Source organism: Kryptolebias marmoratus, linkage group LG12 (assembly GCF_001649575.2).
Source record: "Kryptolebias marmoratus isolate JLee-2015 linkage group LG12, ASM164957v2, whole genome shotgun sequence".
Lineage (NCBI taxonomy): Eukaryota > Metazoa > Chordata > Actinopteri > Cyprinodontiformes > Rivulidae > Kryptolebias > Kryptolebias marmoratus.
In genome coordinates this window covers 10,491,431-10,514,283 of record NC_051441.1, presented here as the reverse complement: position 1 = coordinate 10,514,283, position 22,853 = coordinate 10,491,431, and the positions used below count along the sequence as shown (strand labels likewise).

Below are 22,853 nucleotides of genomic sequence, written 5' to 3'. Positions count from 1 at the left end.
CACACATATCCTGACATGTTGCTAAACATCACAAGGAATGCCGCTTTCCTTAGGCCATGTTTTTTCCTCTCTTTTATCCTCACACCCTCCCCACCCATCATTCCCACCTTGCAGACGACAAGAACTAGAACAAGATAAGCATTTGAGATCAGGATGCAAATTACCCTTTGTTGGTGTTTAAACCTGAGAGGTGTTTACACAACATGGCACATTACACATACCTGCTCAAACACAAATCCATGCTGAAACTGAGAAGAAGGGAAACAAAGGGCGCGGAAACAATGGGATGGTTGAGTAAGTTACTAAAAGGAGAAAACTGAAGGCAGTATCCCCTGATGAACTGATTAAACTTTATACTGTACTTGAATTTTCTGTGTGCATGTGTGCACAAAGCTCATCAACCAGCACTTAGAGCAATGAGGTACATTGGGTGCACACAGGAAAAAGAAATAGCTGACATTCAATAGCTCACATTTGACAGAAAAGGTCTGTTCAACTGTAAAAACATAGCTTCATCTTTCACACAGAATTTGGATTGAACAGTGCTGAGTAACTGAATAGCACCATGTTTATTAATAGCAAAAAACTGCTTTAAAACCTTGCCAAATAAAATCCTCATATTAATGCAACAACAGACATCAAACTTTCAGATGCCAAATTAAAACAATAAATTACAAAGTAAGTATCAACCTAATAATTATGAGTCAGAAATACAGATGGTATTGAACTTATGCACTAGAAAACTCAGCTGTAGGTAGAAATGAGGCTTAACAGATGCTGCATCTACAGTCAAATAACCCTTGGTGGCCTCTTTAAAGTGACTGAGCCATGCTTGGAAACACTTAAAAAGGGATGTTGGTTGCATTCTTTCAACCCAGCCACTACATGGGGCTCCTGGGAGGAAGAAGTTAAAAGGTTGTTTTACTACACTTGCAAGTTAGCAGGTGAGGCGTTTTCTGCGGATTTGACGCAAAAAACAAAACCTAGTTTTGGGAAAGTCTGATCACAGAATTAAAAAACAGATAAGATATAAAAAATCTTTCAAATTCAACGATTTCATTCTTTTAGAAAACCAAAAGTGACAAAGAGGACATGATGAAATTAATGAAAAATACTAATCTATTTTGGCCATTTTAAAATTTGCAGAAATGCTAAGTTTTTACTTTAGTGATGTATCAGTCATGCAAGCTGTATAATAGCAAGTAACAATATTACAGATTGCAATTCAACTAAATAATTTCAACTAGTTGTTTTTGTTCAGCTCTAAATCCAAAAGGCAATCTGACCACAATTGTTGTGAAGCCACAATGAGCCTCTTGAATATTAGCTGTGCACTGTGGTTAACTAACAGTTTTAATTCAGTAACTTTCTAAATAAACTGACTTGAAAAGTCCTGTAACATAATGATATCCTGAAATCTGTAACATAAACTCTGAAATACCACACACTGAAACACATCAAGCACAGAAATGTGCTGAGCGCTGCAAATCTTAATGAAATTCAAACGTAGTGACACCATTAAACCAATGAGCAGGTCGTGGGAGAATTAACACACTATAACAAGACTGTTGTCTGTGCCTGTGCACTGGAACCTGTCGCAGTAGCATAGACAAAGCAGACGTGATGTATACAATAGGAGGCCATGGGGAAACCCAAGCAATTCTGTCAGATGCTAGGCTCCTCCATCCCCAGCTAATGCGTGGTGGTCATTGTGTGGGCTGTAATTTGGTAATAGCTGAGGCAAAAAACTAGTGAAGGACTGAAAGAACATGTTTTCACAAATACTGGCTAAGTAGTTATTGTAATGCTTACACAAACATTTAACCTACACATTCAAGCAAACAAAATAAAGCATGACATTATTCATGACCACAACTAACATGAGTCAATCCTAACATTGTTTATGGCTACACACACGGGTACCTCTCATTGTCTCTTCACTTGCTCGTCTTTGCTTCTTCTCTCACAGTATTTTAGGTATTTGAGAGAGCCAACTTGTTGAAACAGGCTAAGATGAGCTCTGAATTGTGAATATTTGACATCTTGCACAGTTTCTGTGTAAAGGTAAGTAAGTATTCATCTACACCCAAATCTAAAAACACAAACAGATGCACACACAAATACACTCACCTGTATGAAATCAAACTACTGAGCATTTAAAAGGTCAAAGATAATCACTGCTACCTGGAAAACTGTCTTGCAAACACTCTGGGGTACATGTTGGAAAAAATACAGAATTCTAAACGGACATTAAATACTAACACTCCTACATTTTCCACTACTATTGAAAAAATATCATATAATAATGAAAAAAGCAAAGGATAGAGAACAATGACATGGAGTAAGAGTTTCAGCAAAAGACAGATTAAAACTCAGTTGAGAATGTTTTTGTGCAGTTAAATGTGTGTTTAGGCAGAGGTTTCTGTATAAATGTGCAAAAGATGGCATGCATGTTTGAATATGAGTGTGCAGCAGTGTACAGCCTAATTCAGCCTAATAATATAGACTCCCTACAAATGGTGTGTTTGAAGTGTGTGCTCTGTGGTTGGCATCAACGCTAAAGACAATAAAACTGTCTTAGCTGAAGCAAAGATGTGACACCAGGGGAGAAAGACTGCTGGCTTGTTAGCTCTCTGTGAACTGGATGGTGGTGGGGATGGTCGAGGTTCAGTGAGGCCTGCAGCTCTCCTGTGGTGAGTGACCTCACCGCCTGGCCCCTGGCATTGTGGCAGCGGCACAAAGCCATGTAGGGGACAGAGAGTGAAGACTAAACATGAATGTGGGGGAGGGACTGATGTAGTGCGGATGTAGATGTGAAATGAGCCTGTATGATGGTGAGAGGGAGAAATATGGAAATAGAAAAAAGGAAAGATAGAAAGTTAAAATTTTAAATATGTAAAAAAAAAAGACCACTAGGTTCTCAGAAAGAACAGCGATAAGAACATAGAGAATTAATAATGGAATAGGAATAGGAAATCAATGCAAACTCAAACAGACTAAATTCGTAACACAAACCTGCTAATTTGCTTGTGCAGCACACTGCTGTTATATGGTGTTATTGTTACTGATAGATTCGAGTTTTATTTTAAATAAATGTACAGTAGATATATGTGGCGTGTTTACTGTTTAGCTACTGTACAAGGACTTGTTTAGAGGAAGCAATAAAGTAAAACTTAATACCTGTTTTATCCATGTGTGCCAAAACCATCCCCTAGAGGCTGCTTTAAATTAACAACAGGCTGTAACCTAGAATTCATTGATTTAAAAATAGTGTGGCAGTATTCTGAAACACTATCTTAGAAAAATACTATGTTCAGATACCCACTGAAGCCCAAAGTTCAAGTTACATCATGATAAGCTATCAGATCTGATGATGACGTGCTCATTTGATTTGGCTACAGATTTGACTAACTCTTCCTACATCCTTGTTGTTCCTTCAGCTCCTCACACAGGCCTAAAAACAATTTTTTTATGATTTTCTACCACTAACTGAATGAACTGTTATTGTTTTTGCGTCTTCTAAACATGCATACACACACAAAGCATCGATGCACTAAAGATGTTCCCTGTCAATCGACAGGGCCTACTGGGGACAGTGCAGAGGTCAGGGTTTAGGGGTCAAGGGTCAACTAATCAGTCACTTCATCAACTCATTACTCAGTTTGTTAATTAGAAGATTAAAGCAGGCAGGATGGGGTAAGCGCCACCATTCTACTTTAAAATTTAATGGATTTCTTTTTGTTATTGTTTTTATAGTCCATCTTAGCAAACATACTTGATTCCCTTGTACAATGAAGTGCTGTCTGGTTTGTGTGGTTCTAGCTCCCCACATATTAAAGATAAAGTATTACATTTGCTAAAGGTAATTTATAACTTCAGTAGCCAGATGGTAATGACAATTTTAAATACTGCAAACAGTAACAGGATTGCTTAAAATGAAATAAACAGGAAAAAAGGTTTACCCCTGCAAAAGATATACAGAGTGAGGCTTCCAGTGTGTGTACTGTCCCCCAGAAGAGCAATTTGTTGTATGAGGGCATTAAAATAATGCAGGCTGACAGGAGCAGACAACTTGATGAGTTTACATGTCCATTTGTTGCATTCATAACAAGAAAAAAGCAGAGATCATCAAGGGCATTTACCCATGTGTGGAAAAAGGCGGATAAAATGGACCAACATTATCCCATAGACAATTTACTGCTATCTGATGTCTCATTTTACATCCCTTACAATACGTAGATAAGCAACATTTTTAAATGACAGTCTATGTGTTTACAGAGGTGATAGTGTCTCTCATGACCATATCAAAAGAGTCTCAATGGGTTTTTTCTTCAACTAGGGGAAATAGTGATGTGATAGGCTGGCAAATGAGGGTGCACCTGGACAGACAGGCTATTATATACACGTGTAAGTGCAGATGCATATGCAGCCACAAGCCTGAATACCTGGCGCGTGGGTGAGGTCATATGTTAGCTGGTGCAAAGAATCAGATAGTGAAGTTGAAACTTTCAATTTAATAATGATATAATTTTAATTAGTTCAATCAATACTGAAAAAGGTGGATGCAGCCTGATTTGAATCTTACTAAAGTGGGTTCAATGTAATGTTAAATTTAAAATACCTTTATAGCTAATCTTGTGAAACTATGAGTATGTTTATAAGGAGAGTGTCATAATGAGGTCATTTTTGCAGCTAATGGGCAACAAGTAGAGTGCCCTTTGTTTTAGCCTGCTGGCAGCAAGACCCTAACAGATGTTCTGACATAACTGTGGAGATGAACAACTGCAAAAAAAATAAACAGATTAAGATACTTTCCTCTGATGATTCACTGTATGTTCATTCAGGATGTTTTAGTAACCTCACTTTGCAGGGTTAAAAGGATCAAAAACTGTAAAAACTGCATTTTAAGAAACATTTTACATTTTAAAACACAAAAAGCTCAAACATGTAGACCCAATATAAATATTTAAGATTATGTTGAATTTCTAGACTGGCCATTGCATTATGTATTGTTATGATGCTTCGTCATACTAACAGGGAAGTTGTTTACAAGTGGTAGCAGCTTAATGAGTTTTCCAAAGCCCAAGCAATGTCTGGAATAAGAAATCTTCAGGAGTGTACAAAGAGATGTCATGGACTTAGGGCAGGAGCAAGAAACAAACCAGCATAAGGAAGTTTAGTCTTGGCTTTTCTTGGCGGTCACTGGAACCATGTGATCACTAGATGAAGTGAAAAGGCTTAAAGAACTACAAGCCATAGCAAGAATGTGGGGAATGCAGTAAGTGTTTCATGGCAGTACCATATTACAGACTTTAACACATCCCTACCCAGTTTTCAGAGTATATGGGCTGACAAACACTTCAAACAGAGGAACAGCAGTTCTTGTTAACAATATACAGTGTAAACCTGGAGCCAGTTCCAGAGAGCATATCTGGGATTTGGACATTGAGCTATGAGTTTCCATTTGTGTTGTCTGTCGAGAGAATTCACCTGTGCTGCCTGTCGAATGTGACGACATCAGCTCAGTTGTTGCCAGGCCACAAACTCAACACCCAAACACATTCAGTTTCTCTGAAGGTTTCAACAGAACCTCTCTTTCTGCTATTTTCCTACATTTTGTCCACAGATTTTTATTTAAACTGTTTAGATTTTTATTATTTTTCCCTACCTAATTTATACTGCAAAAATATAATTTTCTTACAGTGATTATTAAAGGGTGGCATAGCGGCACAGTGGTTAGTGCTGTTGCCTCCCAGCAAGAAGGTTGCAGGATAGGTTCCCGTCCTGGGGCCTTTCTGGATGGAGTTTCTCTTTCTGAGTGGAGTTTGCACGTTCTCCCTGTGCACATATGGGTTTTTGCCGGGTGCTCTGGTTTCTTCCCACAGAACAAAAACATGCATGTTAGGTTAACTCTAAATTGTCTCTAGGTGTAAGTGAGAGTGTGAATGGTTGTTTATCTCGTTTGTCTCTATGTGGCCCTGTGATGGACTTGGGACCTGTCCAGGGTGTACCCTGCCTTTCACAGAGATTGCTGGAGATAGTCACCAGCTCCCTGCAACCCGTAAAGAAAAAGTGTATAAAGAAAATGGATGGATATATTAATAAGGTATCACTACATTCAGTTGAGTTTAATTAAATATATAAACATATTGCAATTGCTTACATTACAGCACAAGAATGGCTTACAGTTTTTTTTCACAGTGGACAACATTGCATCAGAACTAACTCAATGAGTCAGAAGTCAAATTGTTATTTCAAGCATATGAGGGCTTTTTCTCAGTGTCAAATCATCACTATGACAGCTTTTTAGGGATGCATGATATGACAAAATATTTGTGGCAGTAGATTTTATCCAGTGCATGATCAATCAGATCAAAAATTTGCTTTCTGGAAGATTAATCAGTCAAGCTTTGCTTAAAGAGACAAAAATAGTGTCATTACATATTCACAATTTGTTAAAACAACATGTTCACTCCAACTTGAAAGCATTCTGTCTTTAAAGAAAGAGGGGGGCTCAGAAAATATTCTGATATGTTTGCACAATTTCTAAAGACTCAGCTTTTGCTGTTTGCCTTAGTTTTTAACCAATAACTCAATCAAGTTCAAAACTAATAATTAATTTTACTATTGTTCTCATGCATTTGAGGGGGTTTGGGGTATGAATCTGATTACTGTAGATTATTGCTGCACCTAAAAGGAAAGTATAATTTTAAAATACATTGTGAAGGAGATACAGTATCTAATGGCTCACATCGCAAACACCAAATTGATCATTACCACTCACTTTTATCCAAATTACAGTGATATAATAGGTACCCTTTGAACTAGAAAAGCAAAAAGGAATACTTGATGCTTTGTACTGTAGATATCTTGTAAATGGTTTGTTCCATTTTTATTTTTCTGTGAATCTACACTGACAAAAAATTACTGTGAAAATGGCACTACATTATAGATCACAATAAATCTTACACCCTGAAAAATTAATAACAAATTTACAAAAAACATTTTATTAAAATTTTAAAGGCAACAAACTGTGTTATAGTTTTATTACCAAGCAGCTGAGAAGATGTCCACTATCCACACACTTGCACGCACACGCACACACACACCCAAAACACACACATGCGGCTGGTGGAGCTCAGAAACATGGAGGCCATAAAGTTTGACATATGGAATGGTGAGTTAATCAAAGAGTCCACACTCCCAGCTGGAGCCGACACATGGGAAAACATTTTGACATGCATACTTGAGAATGTTTTTCTAATGGTGTGTGTTATGCAAGTGTGTGTGTGTGTGTAAATAAGCATGTTTCTCATGATAATGTCATTCCTGCCATCCTTTGAAGTGATGGTGGTATTTATTTACGCTTATACCTTATACTGTTGGTAAGCTGGATATTTTAGCAAAGTTTAAATAATAATAATAATCATCATCATCATCATCATCATAATAACACTAGTGTTGGTTGAGAAGTTGCTTTTGCCATTCACTTAACACACATCTTAAAAACAGTTTTCTTTTCTTATATTACTTGCAATAAAAACCAATGCAGAAAACATTTGTAAAAAAAAAACTGACTGTGTTTTAGTAATGTGCTTGTACTAAAATGCCCTTTGTATAATTTTTCTTCTGCCTCAGTCTTTTCTGTAATAATACATGCAGTCATCCCTGTTTAAACAGAAAACTACATGTACATGTCCATGTGGTTTTAGCTACTGTTTTTATTAGGTATAATAGATGTCTTACACTTGGTAACAAGAATCTGATTCAAAAGAGATGCCAAAACACAGGATCACGTACCGTAAAAAAAACTTATGCAGAGACAACATTTAAAAGGAAACAAGACTAGTTAAAAGAACAGATCTGCTTTTTTAGGTTTGTTAATATGCTTATTAAAAGAGACATACTGCTTATTTGGCCAGCACATATTCTGGATATCTAGAAAGGCAGATAACTAAGCTAAGAAGATCAGATGGCTTTTGAATGACATGCAGAGTGATACAAGACAACACAGCAAGAAAAATCAAAGCTACACAAAGAAAATGAGAGCAGAACATGAGTACTAGAAAGAGCTAAGAGACAACAGGCCTTCATTGTTTTAATCTTGCTTCCTACTGAAGGGGATGATAGCATAATGTAGTGCTAATGAGACAACAAATGCATGGTGCTCAGCTTACATAACTGCTGAGTGATTAATAATCATACAAGTTGTTTCCTTGATACACACGCACAGCTAACAGTCTATGGGTTTGTGTTATGTTGTTTTATTTTAACAAACAAAATATAAACATAAAACCATGTGCCCGTTCAGATAAAAGAAATATTTCCAGTGCTCTACTGCACTGGTCTATTCTCCTTATGATGAAAAGTTTCAACTGTCACTGGCTTCTCATCCACTAAGACCATATTTGATAGAACATCTGATAAGCCAAAGAGCCAGCTGCTTGCAGAATCAGAGGAGAGCATGCATGAAAGACTGACAGGCAGGCTGAGAGGGGGCCATGTAGTCAGCATCCATCTGCTGATCTACGTCAATTCAAGCCAGCCCTGGCACATCTACAGAAAGCTGGTGTACTTGAATCAGTAAATTCAACAATGCCAGTAACAGAAGGCATCAACACAAAAATGTATTATTTACTTTGAAGATGAGATGAGTTTGGTTTTCTCTTCGTTGCAGGACTATAAGATAATGTAAATAAGTGTAAAACAGGCAACTTATGGCTCACTGAGATATTCTGCAATTTAAATAACTTTTTTGTCTTTGTACATGCTCAGTAATAATGAAGACAACAATTCAATATTAAAACTTATTAAAGTTAAACCTTAATACACTGACGACGGCATGTTCACACATAAATCCCAAAAGGAATTTCTGTGTGCATGGCATCAACATATGCTAACTGTGCATAGTGACACAAGCAAACAAGACCGCCCATCCAATAAAATGGATATCATGCATGGTTTCATAAACTGATAACAACAGCATTACATAGCTTGGCAGACCAAAAAGCTTTGAGTATATTAAAACCTGGTGGCTTTGCTTCTGGTGTCAGATACTGTTCTGTGTTAAATAAAATTTGCCACATCAGCCACCCAAGAATGTGGTTTTTCAAACTGTCCGTATCTATTACGTGTTGCACCCTGCCCATGCCTCCTTCAGAGGCAGTGACATGCAATCAGGGGACAGCTTGCTTGTGCCAAGGGAGCATTGCAAACTGTCAGCTGACGAAAGAATGGAAAAACTGTGTTTTGGGTTTGGTCCATGGAGGCTCTAGCCAAAAGGAAAGCTCCGGTGTTCTCCTCTCCATGGTACATAATGGATTCTCCCCGCCAATGAAACTCTATTCCGGCTGGAAGACACAACCATCAGCCACCTGAGAGCTTTTCCCACAATACCCCATTCCCTGTCAGAGCTATACTCAGCCATCACTAGAGATCTGGGACCAATGTAAGGATGATGAGAGAGAGAGACTGAAAAAAGAAACTATATAAAAATACAAGCAGATGGTAAAAAGAAAGAACATAAGGAAAATATGGCACCTCTCTCTATCTTCAAAAAAATCTATAGAGGATTGCTGATTTCTGAACTATTTGAACACTACTGCCTTTATCTGAATATGCAACACAATATGACTATTCTCAGAGATTCCTATAACAAACAACAAAATAGACAAATGAACCCAGTTACTCTTTACCCACCAATCAGTGCATGACTTCTTTTCTATCATTTAGGGCCATGTTCTGCTTTTTTTGGTGGCTCTATAGACTTGATATGGAGGCAACACTGGCACACAGTGACCACAAGAGCAATAAAATGACCACTGGAGTTGACTGAAAATTTTATCCTACAAAACATAATCTAAACAGACATTTGAACTTTTGGCACCACAAAGTGTTCAAACCTACAGTAATATATATTATCACAAGGTTTTGTACCTTCTTTCGTTGTCATCCAGGTGAGCAAACAGCACATTCTTAGAGATGGCTTTAGCCAAGGCAGTCATGGTCTTGTAGTCTTTAGGAATCACCTGTGTAGACAAAGAAGTAATTACAGTAAACTGGACAGCAACAACAAAGAGCAGGTGGACACATGAAACAAACCAACACAAACACATAATATGACCAACTTCAAAAGCAGACCAAATTGAGTAATTATAGAGCAGAGTATTGGCAAACCCTGAAAGAAACATCCCACACGTGCATCTGTGTATTTTTGGGAATGCCCATCTGTTCAGGGATAGCACTAAAACTCTCACAGGCCTTAAAAATTACAAGAGCCCTGAAATCATTCATAAAACATGCGTTTTCATGTCTCAGACTTTGCAGAGTGTGTTTGTGGAGGGGGAATGGCAACATGTGAAGCCACAACAAAGCAGTTGAACGCAGAACTCTGTGTTTATGAGTAGACATCATAGGAGACAATTTACACTAATTTGAACATAGCATAGAAAAGGCAAATAATAATAAAAAGATAAAGGAGAAGAGGGGTTTATAAAAATCCTATTTTTTCGAAATGACTGAGAAAAGAAGCAAAGAGTGTGTTCATGTGTGTGTGTGTGTGTGTTTGCCTCTTATTCTGGGAGAGAGGAGGAGTTAGGCTGTAATTAAGTTAAGGCAACAGATGTCTCCACATGAAGACAACCACACTGCACAGTGCACAATATGCACACAAACACACACATAGCCACATCACACATAAATTAGGAAGTACTGAAGGTTTATCTGACTATAGAAGTACAAGTGTGGCTACTCAGTGGTCAGAAGGAGAAATAGCTTGGCCAGGCCTGAAAATTGAATTGAAGAGGGACACAGATTTTAGGTCAACCTCCTACTAATCTTCTGCAGAATCCAGCTCCAATGCTGTCACCCAGGAGTTTATTAAATGTCAGGACACTAGTAACCAGCTTGCAAAAAGCATTTACTTTCCAACTTATGATTCACAGTCTGTTTTTGTTTCTGCCCATGGTGAGAAGATGTAGATCAAATTTGGTAAAGTCTTTGTACTCATCAAAGTAATTTATTTACTTGCCCTGAGTAAAATTTTTTTTTATCAAAACTAACCAAGTTTCTGAAAGTATGAAGTTTACTGTGATACATGCAAGTTTAACTACAAACAGTCTCAAAACTGGTCTGACAGGCGTCTCCAGCTTTTAAGATGCCTTGCAATTTAAGACAAAGACATTTTAATCAGATGAACAGAGTTAGTTAATTGGTTATGTTGTGTTAAAACCGCTGTTAATTTTCACAGTGGAGTCTTTTAATAAAAGTAAAGTAGGAAGATTTTAGCACTGATTGTGTGTGTGAGAGTTTTCTGTTAACCTCATCAAAGGTAAGAGAGAATAGAATGCTAAGTCACACTAAGGCAGTAATGTGCTTTTATGGTCTAATTTGATTTTGATTAACTTCACTCTGGTAGGTTTTTGTGTAAGCTAACAACATGCAGTAATTTGCTGTCATATGCTACTGATGTGGCTGTGTGTACTGTTGCATGTGTATATCTGTCAGTCCATGCAGTGATGAGGGATGGACAAAATAAAGAAGCTGGAGACGAAGGTACGCTTTTCACAACAACATGTGGTTGCAGCGTCTAGTTGAGACCTTGGTCTTAAAAATTGAAATGCACATCCATACAAGCCCACACCTGACATAATGTATGCTCCAGTGGCCATGCAATTACAACATGGTGATAGGGGTTCATGCTGTCATGTCATTACCAAGCAATTCATGTTAACAGATTAATTTAATTAATTTAGTTATTGCAGAAAAAATACACCAACAAGAGTGCAAGTGTATCAATGTGAGGGTGTGCAAAGGTAAAATATAGATTCTGGTGTCAGTACATTTTCTTTCAAGTCTTGAAGGGTAACAGTTAATATATTTAATCTGTACCAAAGGTATTAAGGGCAAGCATTTTTGAATAAGATTACACGTGCTGTTCTTAATTTTAAAGAACCGTGTAAATTTACAACTTACAATGCAGGAAATTTCCATGCACATTTTTTCAATAACATTTAATGATGATCAGCCAAATTAGGCAGTGGTGTGGAAAACAGGAAAGACAAACAGAATTTACTGCAAGAAACACTGGTTATAAGAACACTGCTGCAAAGGACAATATTAACGCTTTGAACATTCAATCTTAAAACAGATATTTGTTATGACTTCTTCTTTTATAGCACGGTAAAGCTGCCTCACCAGCAACAGCACCAACACAACAAAGAGTACTTTACACCAGATCATTGCCATATTTCTGAGACAGCTCTCAAGTAGCCACAACACATTATGATTTGTAGACATGTGTTTACAGAAGACCATCACAGAAAAGAGTGGCATGTTCAAGCCCTGAAGCAGAAGTGTGTGTCACCAGATGCTTGAATACATGATACATTATTGAAGACTTTGTTTTTTGTACTATCTTTAACTTTGATTGTGTCACACATTATTTTTATCAAGAGTTGCATTCGTTTTTACCAAGACTGATGAATGAATCTTTCTTCAGCACATACCTGTGGACAATGTGGCAGCAAATTCACATGTAAAAGTTAAATGTTATGGTTCTGTAATTACTGTTTTGAGCCAATTAAATCCAGGCACTGTCACATGAGATTGTTCCATAAAGAAAACATGGTTGTTTAAGAGAAAGGGAACCTGCACACTGCATCAATAAGGATTAATAACTTTTAGTCAACTAAAAAATGTTAATTACTGCAGCACTTTTCCACACAGCTAGTTGCTTAGTTAAATCAAGATTGAGACTTTTATTTGGTCAGGTAGTGTATTTAACATACTATGACTAAGATCATCTACAAACGTAGTTCAATTATTGCTCAGTTTCTGAGTTATGTTATCCTTATGATAACCCTTCAATTTGGAAAGCAAAATGAAACCTGGTGTTCATTAGTGACCAGTCATCTAATGAACAATAACCAGCTTCAATACTACTTGATGTTGTTGAAAATACAGGACTGTTTTAGAAGAATTTCAGCTGCTGGATAAACAGACCTTCCGTACGTAACTGACAGCATCCTCCTCGGTGTACACCTCTGCGCTGACTCCTCCCCTGCGGCGGCGGGCCTTGACAACAGGGTTTGGTGGAGGAGGAGAAACTTCATCATCGTGTGAGTCTGACTGGCTGTTAGATTTCTGGCGTGCCATAATCTGCTTGCATTCTTCCTGTAAAGACAAAGACAGAGGCAAGGTGTTTAAGATGGAAAGCAAAAATGCGACTTTGAGGAAGTCAAAAAATAAATAAATAAATCTTTCCCTTAAAAGTGGAAATAAGAATAACTAATTTATCCAAACACCATTTTTAACATCTATTATGTGCATAGTTAAGCAGTTTAGATGTTATAACACAAAAATTTTAAATCAGTTACAAAGGGCATTCAAATAAAAGAAAAAGCAACCAATTATTGTCTTTTGCTCAAAAAGTGAAAAACAAGAAATAAAGACATCAAAAGGGGCATATTAGGCTTGTAGCTTACTGTTGCTTCAAATACTGCACTCTCTGCAGGTGATTAATTATTGACTGCAAGCTTGATTAACACATTAGCATAAGTACACAATAAAAGCACTCAAGCCTTGACAATATGTGGGTTTGCTTCAACACACAAGCTGTGTGATAACAGTCAAACACAGCCATTGTTCACTGTTTTTGTATATGTGACCATAGATATAGATACAGATAGGTGTTTGGTGTGTTTCTATATGCACATATACACACTTTTCAAGAACATTTCAGTATATAGCAATTGACTAGCAAAAAAATAATAAAGTTAAACTAATTGTGTCAGCCTAATAAAACAAATGCTGATACAATCACATAAAAATAGATAAATTGTGGCCATTATATTGTTATCATTTATCAATTATAAATCACTAATAAATCATTACCCATATACTAAGATAACTCTTTTTTTAAAGCAGAAACAGATGCTGGTTCACTCTGTTTATATAGTGACAGAGAGTTATACTGAAAATATCACAGGAACAGAAAGTACCAGGAAGAGTGACGTTTTTGTCTGTTTAATAAATGTGATGAAAATTAAAATATATTTATACCTGTGCTGCAACAGTACAAATCATTCCCCAAGCAGTAAGTTGTTGAGAAATTGTTAACTTGCACTCTGAAGTAGTATCTCAATTATGTTTGTTTTGTCAGAATTTCAGTGTTTCTACTCTCATATCATAGACACACAATATAAACTTACACACATTAATGTAAGTCAGAAAAAGAAGAACAAAATGCTTCAGGATACAGACATTCACATGCTTCTTGCTTAAACATAGAATCAAACTTGGACAACACAGCCTGCAGGAGGAGAAGACAGACACCAGAACTGACATACACACTTGCACTCACACACAGTATTAACCTCTCTAACACATGCATAGGCAGAATGCAGGATGAGACTAGAGCTCACACAATCAGCTAAATTAGGACAGTAACGTCTGCAATCAGGTAAAACACTGCATCCTAAAGAGAACGGAAGTGAACACATACATAGTCATGCATCTTTACCTTTTTGCTCTAGACAAAATAGAAAGGCAGAGTCACTAACAAGCACACATTGCTAACATGCTGCTGAAAGTTACAAAATACATACTTAAATTCAAATATACTCAGAGAAAATATTCAAAAAATTATCCGATAATAAAATTGGTCCAAAATTGTATTCCTAAAGAGATTGCACAGGTTAGCTCCAGGAAGCTAACTCCAAGTTAGGTTTGTAATCAGAGTTATTTACCATGGCATGTAGGGCCCCTGGTCAGGCCTGCTGTGTGTCCCTCGGCCAATCAGAGGTACCAGGCATTGAGTCAAACTGTGTGTCTGTGTGTCTCCAAGTGAGCATGGAAATCAACACACGTGGATTCACACACACCTGACACACATGTCACAAGACATCAGCACCTTCCCATTTAAGCACAGAATGCAGGCAGATAATCCAAGTTGTGAGACAAAGAGAGGAAGTGGCAAAATGTCTCCAATAACCCTCGACACAGCAGCGCAAGTCTACTGATGAAAACACTGATGGCAGCAAAAAGCCCGTCTCTCCATCGCTGCTGCGCAACTCCGTGTCGCTGCTTTCTACCCTCTGTCTGACTCTCTCTCTCACACTCACAATCAGGTGGCGCAATGAGCGGGCTCCTCTTGCTACCCTCCGTCACTATGACAACCGGGTACTGTGAGCATCACAAGTTGGTCTGATCAGAAAGCAACTGTGTGGCTCACACACTTACATTTGTGCACAGCAGTTCTGACGCCTGTTTACAGGCTGCCTCTCCTGCCTGCACTCTCTTGCACATCCAAGTGAATAATCAGATAACAGAACGGAAAACGTCACTCTCCTCAGTCCTCAGCATGGACTTCTGTTCTGACCAAATGGTGCGTGTATGTTGTGTACCAGTGAACAGATCCAAACACTCCCTGTCTATCCCACACACTATTTTTTTTACAGTTTTTAGTAATCTCTATCCTGCCCACATGCTTTTCCTCTAAGTTTAGAGGATCAGTGATCTAGTGAGGATGTTGTGTCTAGCTTCAACAAGAATTCATAGTGTTGAGTGTTCCCAGTAATCACCCAAAAGAACAGAACTGAAATATAAAGCATGCATTTTGATATCCTGCAAGTGTGAAAGTCTCCACACAGGAGACTTCATTAGTTCAAGATAAGCTAAGAACAGCTGCAGTGATGCTTTTTGTAAATTATTTTAACTTTTCTGCAACAACAAAAAAATTGTAATTTCAGACAACAGTGCTTCTAAGCCTATGTACTGTTACTTAACAGAAGAATGAATCTATTCTTGCTGCTGTTTTGTGAAACATTTCAGGGACTTTGTGAAACATTTCTCATTTAAAATCCTGCTTCCAGTTCTACCCTGTTTTTTCTCCTCTGCTCTTCCTGCGTCATCAGCAGCAGCTGTGTGCCAGACAGAGAGGACAAGCTTCGAGAAACATGAGAGGAGAAAGAGGACACGAGCATAAGCTGCACAAAAAAGCTGTTTTTAAAGTGGACTTCGCATTAGCAGCTCTATGTCAGAGATTAAAGAGTGAAAAATGACCCAAACTCAATCCCACACAAACTCACTCTGGAAAAAGTTACTGTTATTAAAAACCATCATCAGGACCACTTTGAACTAATTCATGGATGATAAACTTTATTAAAATTAATCTACCCTGTTTCCTTCTTTCCCTGAATCAATTACCGCCAAGCACATATAAACAAAAGTTATGACTAACTCATTTGAATAGACTTGACTAACCACTAATAATTATTCCAAGCACTCTTCATGCTGAGAGCAAAAGTATTAAATCCATCAAAAAGGATTGGTGGGATTTCAGGACAAGTACATCAAATATCAATTCTTCCATTATGTCAATTTCTGAATTCGGTTAGAGGAAAAATGCACGCACCTGTAAGTGGTTATCTTATGTAGACTTCTTCCAGTGACACAAACAGTTTCACTCTCCATCACAGGGATTGAAAGTATGTGAATGGACCAAAAACAACACAGTAACACACACACAAATTCACACAATCACACAAAGGTAATGAAGCATGCAGAGCTGATCCACCAGCAGGAGCTAACAGTCTACTCATCACTCTGTTCCACACCATTAAAGCACAACAATGGACAGAATGTTCACTGCAGTAGTGGGTCTGACAGAGCTGATGATGTTCATTTTATTTATTGTTGAAACTCACAGCAAACCCTTGACTCCACTCGGTGTATTATCTCCCTAAATTTAATTTGCAAAACTATCTGCAAAGTTCCAGCACTATTCTTCCAAAAACATTAGTTACTAATTCTATTTTTTCTGGATCAACAGACATTTCATCTGAACATTGATCTGCTTGTATTGCAAAAGTTCAACCAATCAATTAAAGTAATAATATGATGATCATTCAACAATAACAAATGACTGTTAGACATTTCAATCCTCCTGTAATAACAAAAGATTCTGCCAAAACACAAGAAAATTATTGCTTGACTGGTTCTGGTTTTGGTCATTGTTTCACTGCTCAACTTGGCATCTGTACATATCCTGTTTCTCGCACAAACTTTAGACTGATAGAGGAAAGTGGAAGGATGCAATGGGCAGATGAGAAAAGACAAAGAAGGACCACCGTGGAGACAGGAGATGGGTCTAATATACCTGTGGGACCCCCGGGTGAGCCACAGAAAAGGAGGTTTAGCTCTGGTTCACTGCGTGCAACCCAAAGTGATTTGACAAACTGCCCGACTCACAGCATGGTAGTGAGGAGTGAGCACAGAGTATGCAGACACTAATTACACTTGTGCTTCAGCTCTGGAGACAAAGGTGGGTGCAAAATTGCTTATGATTCTAACATGAACTGAAAATTCAAGGCCTATGGCACAAAAACAATGAATGCGTATCACTAGCACATTTATAAACCCATCTTATGCAGAAAAGAAGGAAGGGAGCCACAAAGTAAATGAATAAAATTAGAAGCAAGGGAAAATCTTGTGAAGTATAATTTTCCTCTAAATGCTCTCAGCAGACTCAACAAACAATAAACCCTCCTGATGAATTGTCAATCAGAGGCCTTTGAAGGGACTGGGGGATTTGTTATGATAGGTCTTGTTGACAACTGAATGGCTGTCAGAGCAGAGCGTGTTCTCATCTTACAGGGAAGGAGGAGGCAGCAGCTGATTGACAGAGAAGAAATCTCCATAATGCAATGTGAAGGGCTCTCACTAACAGAGCTGGTGCAGCTAAATAACATTAGTTTTACTGGACAAATGTGCACATGTGGGTTTACTCCAGGTACTCCGGTTTCCTCCCGCAAACCAAAAACATGCATGTTAGGTTAATTGGTAACTCTTAAATTGACCCTAGGTGGTAATGAGAGCGTGAATGGTTGTTTGTCTCGTTTGTCTATATGTGGCCCTGCGATGGACTTGCGACCTGTCCAGGGTGTCCCCTGCCTCTCGCACAGTGACTGCTGGCGATAGGCCCCAGCTCCCTGCGACCTGGAATGTAGAAGTGGGTAAAGAAAATGGAAGGATGGAAGATGATGCATTTAGCCATGCAAAATCATTGAAACAAACATCCTAACACAACTTTAGAGCAACACACAAAAATTCAACTATACCACTTGTGTGTCTTGATTCTGCTGTGTCTGATCATTTTACTTTTCTGCTGTTATGATAGAGCATCTTAAAACAATCCAAAGTCACAAATAATAAACCTAGCTTCATTATTTTAGTGCCTTTCTTGACATAAGATCTTATAAAACCAAGTTTAAAAAATAACTGCACATTATTAAATAATGTTTCAAAATAATTTTAAAAAAAACAAGCTTCTTTTTTTACTTAAGGCTTTTTGTGTACTTTCTCTCTCTTGTCATAATCAGCAGAAAGCCTCCTTTGTTCTTAAGAATCACAAGGTTATCATAAGTTTGTTGCATGCTTTACTTCTCACTTTTTATAGTTCGAGTCTTGAGCAGACATTGTTCCATCCCCCTTTATTTTATCAAGGGTACCTTTGAAGACTCTTCTTTGCAACTACTTTGTCTTTTTTTTTTGCACTTTAAAATAATTAACATATTTTTAGCTTCCATGTTTTCCCATGTTTAACAACTTACTTGCAAGATTAATGCCTTCATTAGTTAAAATATAGTTCAAATTGGTCTTAAGGTAAATCATACATATAGTTATGATTTGCAGGTTGTATGTTAGGCAAAGATCAAAACACTGGTTTTAACAACTTTATCAAAGATCATTTTTTTATGAAGACAAGAAGAAAGAGTGGAGATCAACTAACAGTGTTTAACAGACACAAAGTCAGCAACAGTACTTGTAGGATGTCTGAGAACACTGTTAGGCCTGAAGAAGATGCAAGATGCCTAATGTAAGAAAACATCTGTGCTGCAAGCTGCTCGCTTTAAATAATGAGCAACACATTCACACTCACATATAACGTCCCACCACTTTAAGCAGACGCAAACTGTTATCGCTAGAGTTATGCAATATGCATTCAACCATCTAAAATAAGAGCAAGATAAATTACATTAAGATTATAACCATGGTACCTTGGTCAAAATGTATTATTTAATCATTGTTTTAATGCCCTAATGTCAAAAACTTCTACTATCATTGCAACCTTCTGCATTACATGCAAACAAGTGTACTGTAAATAAACAAGCTTTGAGGAAAACTAAAAAAATCACACTCTGGAAAAAGTAATCTCTGCTAAAAGATAATCCCTAAACAAAACTCAGCTACAGCAATAGACAGATGCTATGAGAAATGGGAAATGAGAACACCCTTCTTTTGTACAAATAAAAAGCATCATTACCATGCATGAATGGGCAGCATAAAAAGAAGCCTGACAACTGTTATTTTCACATTTACAACACACAAAAGACAATGTTATTACATTAATATAAAAAGTCAAAACCAACATGATGTTGTTTGAAAGAAAGAAAGAAAAAAGTATTAAAGAAAGAAACAAAAAACAAAGAAACAAAAGAAAGAAAGAAAGAAAGAAAGAAAGAAAGAAAGAAAGAAAGAAAGAAAGAAAGAAAGAAAGAAAGAAAGAAAGAAGCCTGTTTTTGTAATAAAAGGAAGAAAATAAATAAAAGGAAGAATTTAAAATTGGATGAAACACAGAAAATAGCTTTTGCCAATAAGATCACAACTGTTGTATGAAATGGATCTTGTGCAGATATGAAATGAGGTTAGGTTTGGAAAAAAGCAGAACTGGGAATAAACTTTGTGGATAAAGAGGTTCACTAAATACAGAATTCTATCCTCTTCTGTTGCCTTGGTTACCGCCTGTAGTGGGCGAGTAGTGTGGATGAGGATGGCCGTGAGAGAAGGAAAAAACAAAAAAAAAAAGGAAACATGAAGGGTAAAATACAAAAAGTGTCTCTAAAAAATTATTTTATTATTGTTTGTCCTTTCTGTTGAAAGCAGCACATAAAATATCTGTAAAAACTTGTGATTCAGCTTAATTATCAAAATCCAGTATTTTGTTTTCTATTTGAAATAGTCTTTTTCTATGGTCAACTTTATGTTTTGATAATTAAAACATAAAAAACATGGCAGTAATCATTTTGATTGTAAATGGATTCAGTAAAAAAATATTCATGAATAGTTAAGTGCAGAAATACAGTAAGCCTTTTAACTAAGTGGGTCACCACATAAAAAACATGGATGGCCTGGTTTAGCTCCACAAATGACTGACCTCAAAATTTTCTAACAAATTTGGACTGGCTGACTGCAATAGTGTTGAGCTTCTGTTGACAATAAAAACTTGGAAGGCTGCAGTTTTTATTCCTACAACTTGTACACATGGCTGTTTTCACTTTAAGCTCCCGACAGTGCAAGCCCTGCTTCCTAACATCCTATGACTGAAAAGAGATGCTGATTGGTCCTGCACACAAGGACACAAACACTAAAGATGGCATATTATTACAGTGTAAATATTTGAACATGTGGGTATGACGACTGAGCATAGAGTAACTTTTTAAACTGACTGTAATGCAAAGATGGTAGTTCTAAAGAGAATACACTTTGCAGATATTTCTATGTATTTATTATATGCAGTCAGCTAAGAAGGTTGCACTGATTTATATTAGTTTAAACTGATTTATGAAAAAACAAACATTTTTTATACAACACACTTTGCATTTTCTCAACATGAAGTGTTATTGAAAAGGTAGCATGTCATCTTATGGCATAAATCACTTGAAACTTTCTTCGGCTAAGCTTGATCACATCCATTAGTATTCATGCTGCCTCTCTGACTATGCAGCATTACAGTACCAAATAACAGCAGCAGCAACAGGAGCAGCAGCAGCCCTGTTATTAGTGCTATGCTCATTTTAATGCTGAGTCTCTTTGGTCATTCTGGAGGGAGTCAGAACATGAAAGAAGTTGCAAAGCATGCAGACACACAGAGAGCACCTTCACCATGATGGTTATTTGTAAAATCAATCTTTGAACTTGAGGTTACAGTTGACAGATATGAAAAAAAAGAAGACATAAATAATGTTAATTGCTACTAACATCAGATGACTTTCACATGGTACCACGCACATACATAAACCCCAGCAGCAAAGATGAGGACCCCCTCCTCACCCTGTAGCTCCACTTTAGACATCAGGACTGTGAAATTTAGCTTTTATATATCTCTTTTTTTTTACAATCACTTCTTTTGTTTGTCATATTTTTATTCCTAGGCCAAACTCTCCTTAGGGCATCATGAACATCCTGCAGCTTCAGCTCACACACCTTGATGACCCAATTCTGCCAGCAGTCTAAGAGTGGAGCCCATTGTTCAAACAAACAAATCTCATGATCCACTCATGAGCAACCAAGCCAAGTGGGTCTCTGCATGCCAGCTAAATACTAAAATACCTTTTTTGAAGACCATTTATCTCTAATATTGGGTACTTGTATATCCTATAATGTTTAGTTGATGATTATAATTGAAAAACATTTTTGTGTTTTTTAGTTAAATCAGTTCAATGATGTTATTCTTAGAAAATAGAAATGCACATTGTAAAAAAATAGAAAAGAAGCAACTGTGAAACGAAATATGTTAATCTAGTTTTACCAGCAAAAAGTAAACATATTCCATATAAAATAAAAATGCACAAATACTTACACACTGAGCAAACAAGTTGCATGTGAGTCACAAGAAATACCTTTTTTTTAACCCACTTTCTAGTTATATTTCATTTTTTCTAATCTGAAAAGCTGATTTTTTTTTATTGCAAATGTTACCTTTTATTAACTTAATTTGTCTTTCTGCTCACAGACAAACAGGCTGACAGAAATCAAGATTATACAGTTTTTAATGGATATTTCTCAAACATTCATTACTGTAAAATTTATTAAAGGCATTCTTAGATTATAATTTATTTTCTAAATTTGGTCTATTCCTCTGCTGTTGTAACACTGGAAATATCCCTGCTAAGGATCTAAAAATATATTCAAAAAGCTATAAAGAAATGATAAGTTATTTATTTATTATAATATTTTTGTCCTTTTTGTCCTTAACATGCTTGTACAGTACTATTATTATTAACTAAAAGCAAATGTAATAAACGTATTGAAATAAATAATTTAGTGTATAACTTCAGGACTATTTTATTCAACAAAGTACATAACACAACACACACTGCAACTAAAATGTATCTTGCATATTCCGTTCAGATTTCTAAAGATAGTGTCAATTGGCTACTTAAACCCACAACACAAAAATAAGTCGACACAAACCCCACACTGAAAACAGAGGCTCAAACTGAGTATTGTTGTCACCAACCTTCTCCAGCTTTTCAAAATGCTCCCGCAGGAACTTCATAGGACGCTCAGGCTTAGCGATGCAGAGGTTCACAATGCACTCTTTGAGGATCTGCTGGATGTTGTGCTTCTGCACAAAGATTTCACAACCCTTCAAACTCTCGTCTTCTTCCAGAGTGGAGGAGGAGGTGGCCATCTTATCTTTTAGTTCTGTGGCAGTGGGGGGAAAAAAACAGGGTGGACTATAAGAGGAGGGGAAGGAAAGTAGAACAGAGAAAGGGGATAGAAGGGTGCAGCTGGTTGAGATGAACAGAAACATGCATAGGAGGTGCAAAAATAGGACCTCATAAGATGGGGACAAGAGACAAAACAGAAGGAATGGATGGTGGAAAGGAGGTCACAGTATTTAACTAGCTGTTTATGTTTTCTGTGCAGAATTTAATGACAGGTTCTGATGTCTGACAGTGTCTTACATATGATGCCTTATGATTATGGATGCATTTTGGATACCTTATAAATATCAATAATAAGTTTGATTAGGCAAAGATTACAGTTCAAGCTGCAATATTATTGAA

The 22,853-nt window shown here is 37.0% G+C and overlaps 1 protein-coding gene across 5 annotated transcripts in view; it reads right to left on the bottom strand.

The window, feature by feature from the left end:
• Nucleotides 1–22,853, bottom strand: part of prkar1b (protein kinase, cAMP-dependent, regulatory, type I, beta) — a 54,143-nt gene that overhangs the window by 29,544 nt on the left and 1,746 nt on the right. Inside the window, exons 2-4 of one of the 5 annotated variants that reach the window (XM_037978790.1) lie at nt 22,301–22,574; nt 13,003–13,173; nt 9,937–10,028 (exon numbers count right to left, since the gene is read on the bottom strand). In XM_037978790.1, coding sequence (XP_037834718.1) covers nt 9,937–10,028; nt 13,003–13,173; nt 22,301–22,474 — 437 coding nt within the window. In that variant the 5' untranslated portion in view covers nt 22,475–22,574. Of the gene's footprint in view, nt 1–9,936; nt 10,029–13,002; nt 13,174–14,747; nt 15,065–22,300; nt 22,575–22,853 lie in introns of those variants that run through there. The other 4 variants (XM_037978791.1, XM_017435948.3, XM_017435949.3 and 1 more) reach the window with 4 other exon arrangements.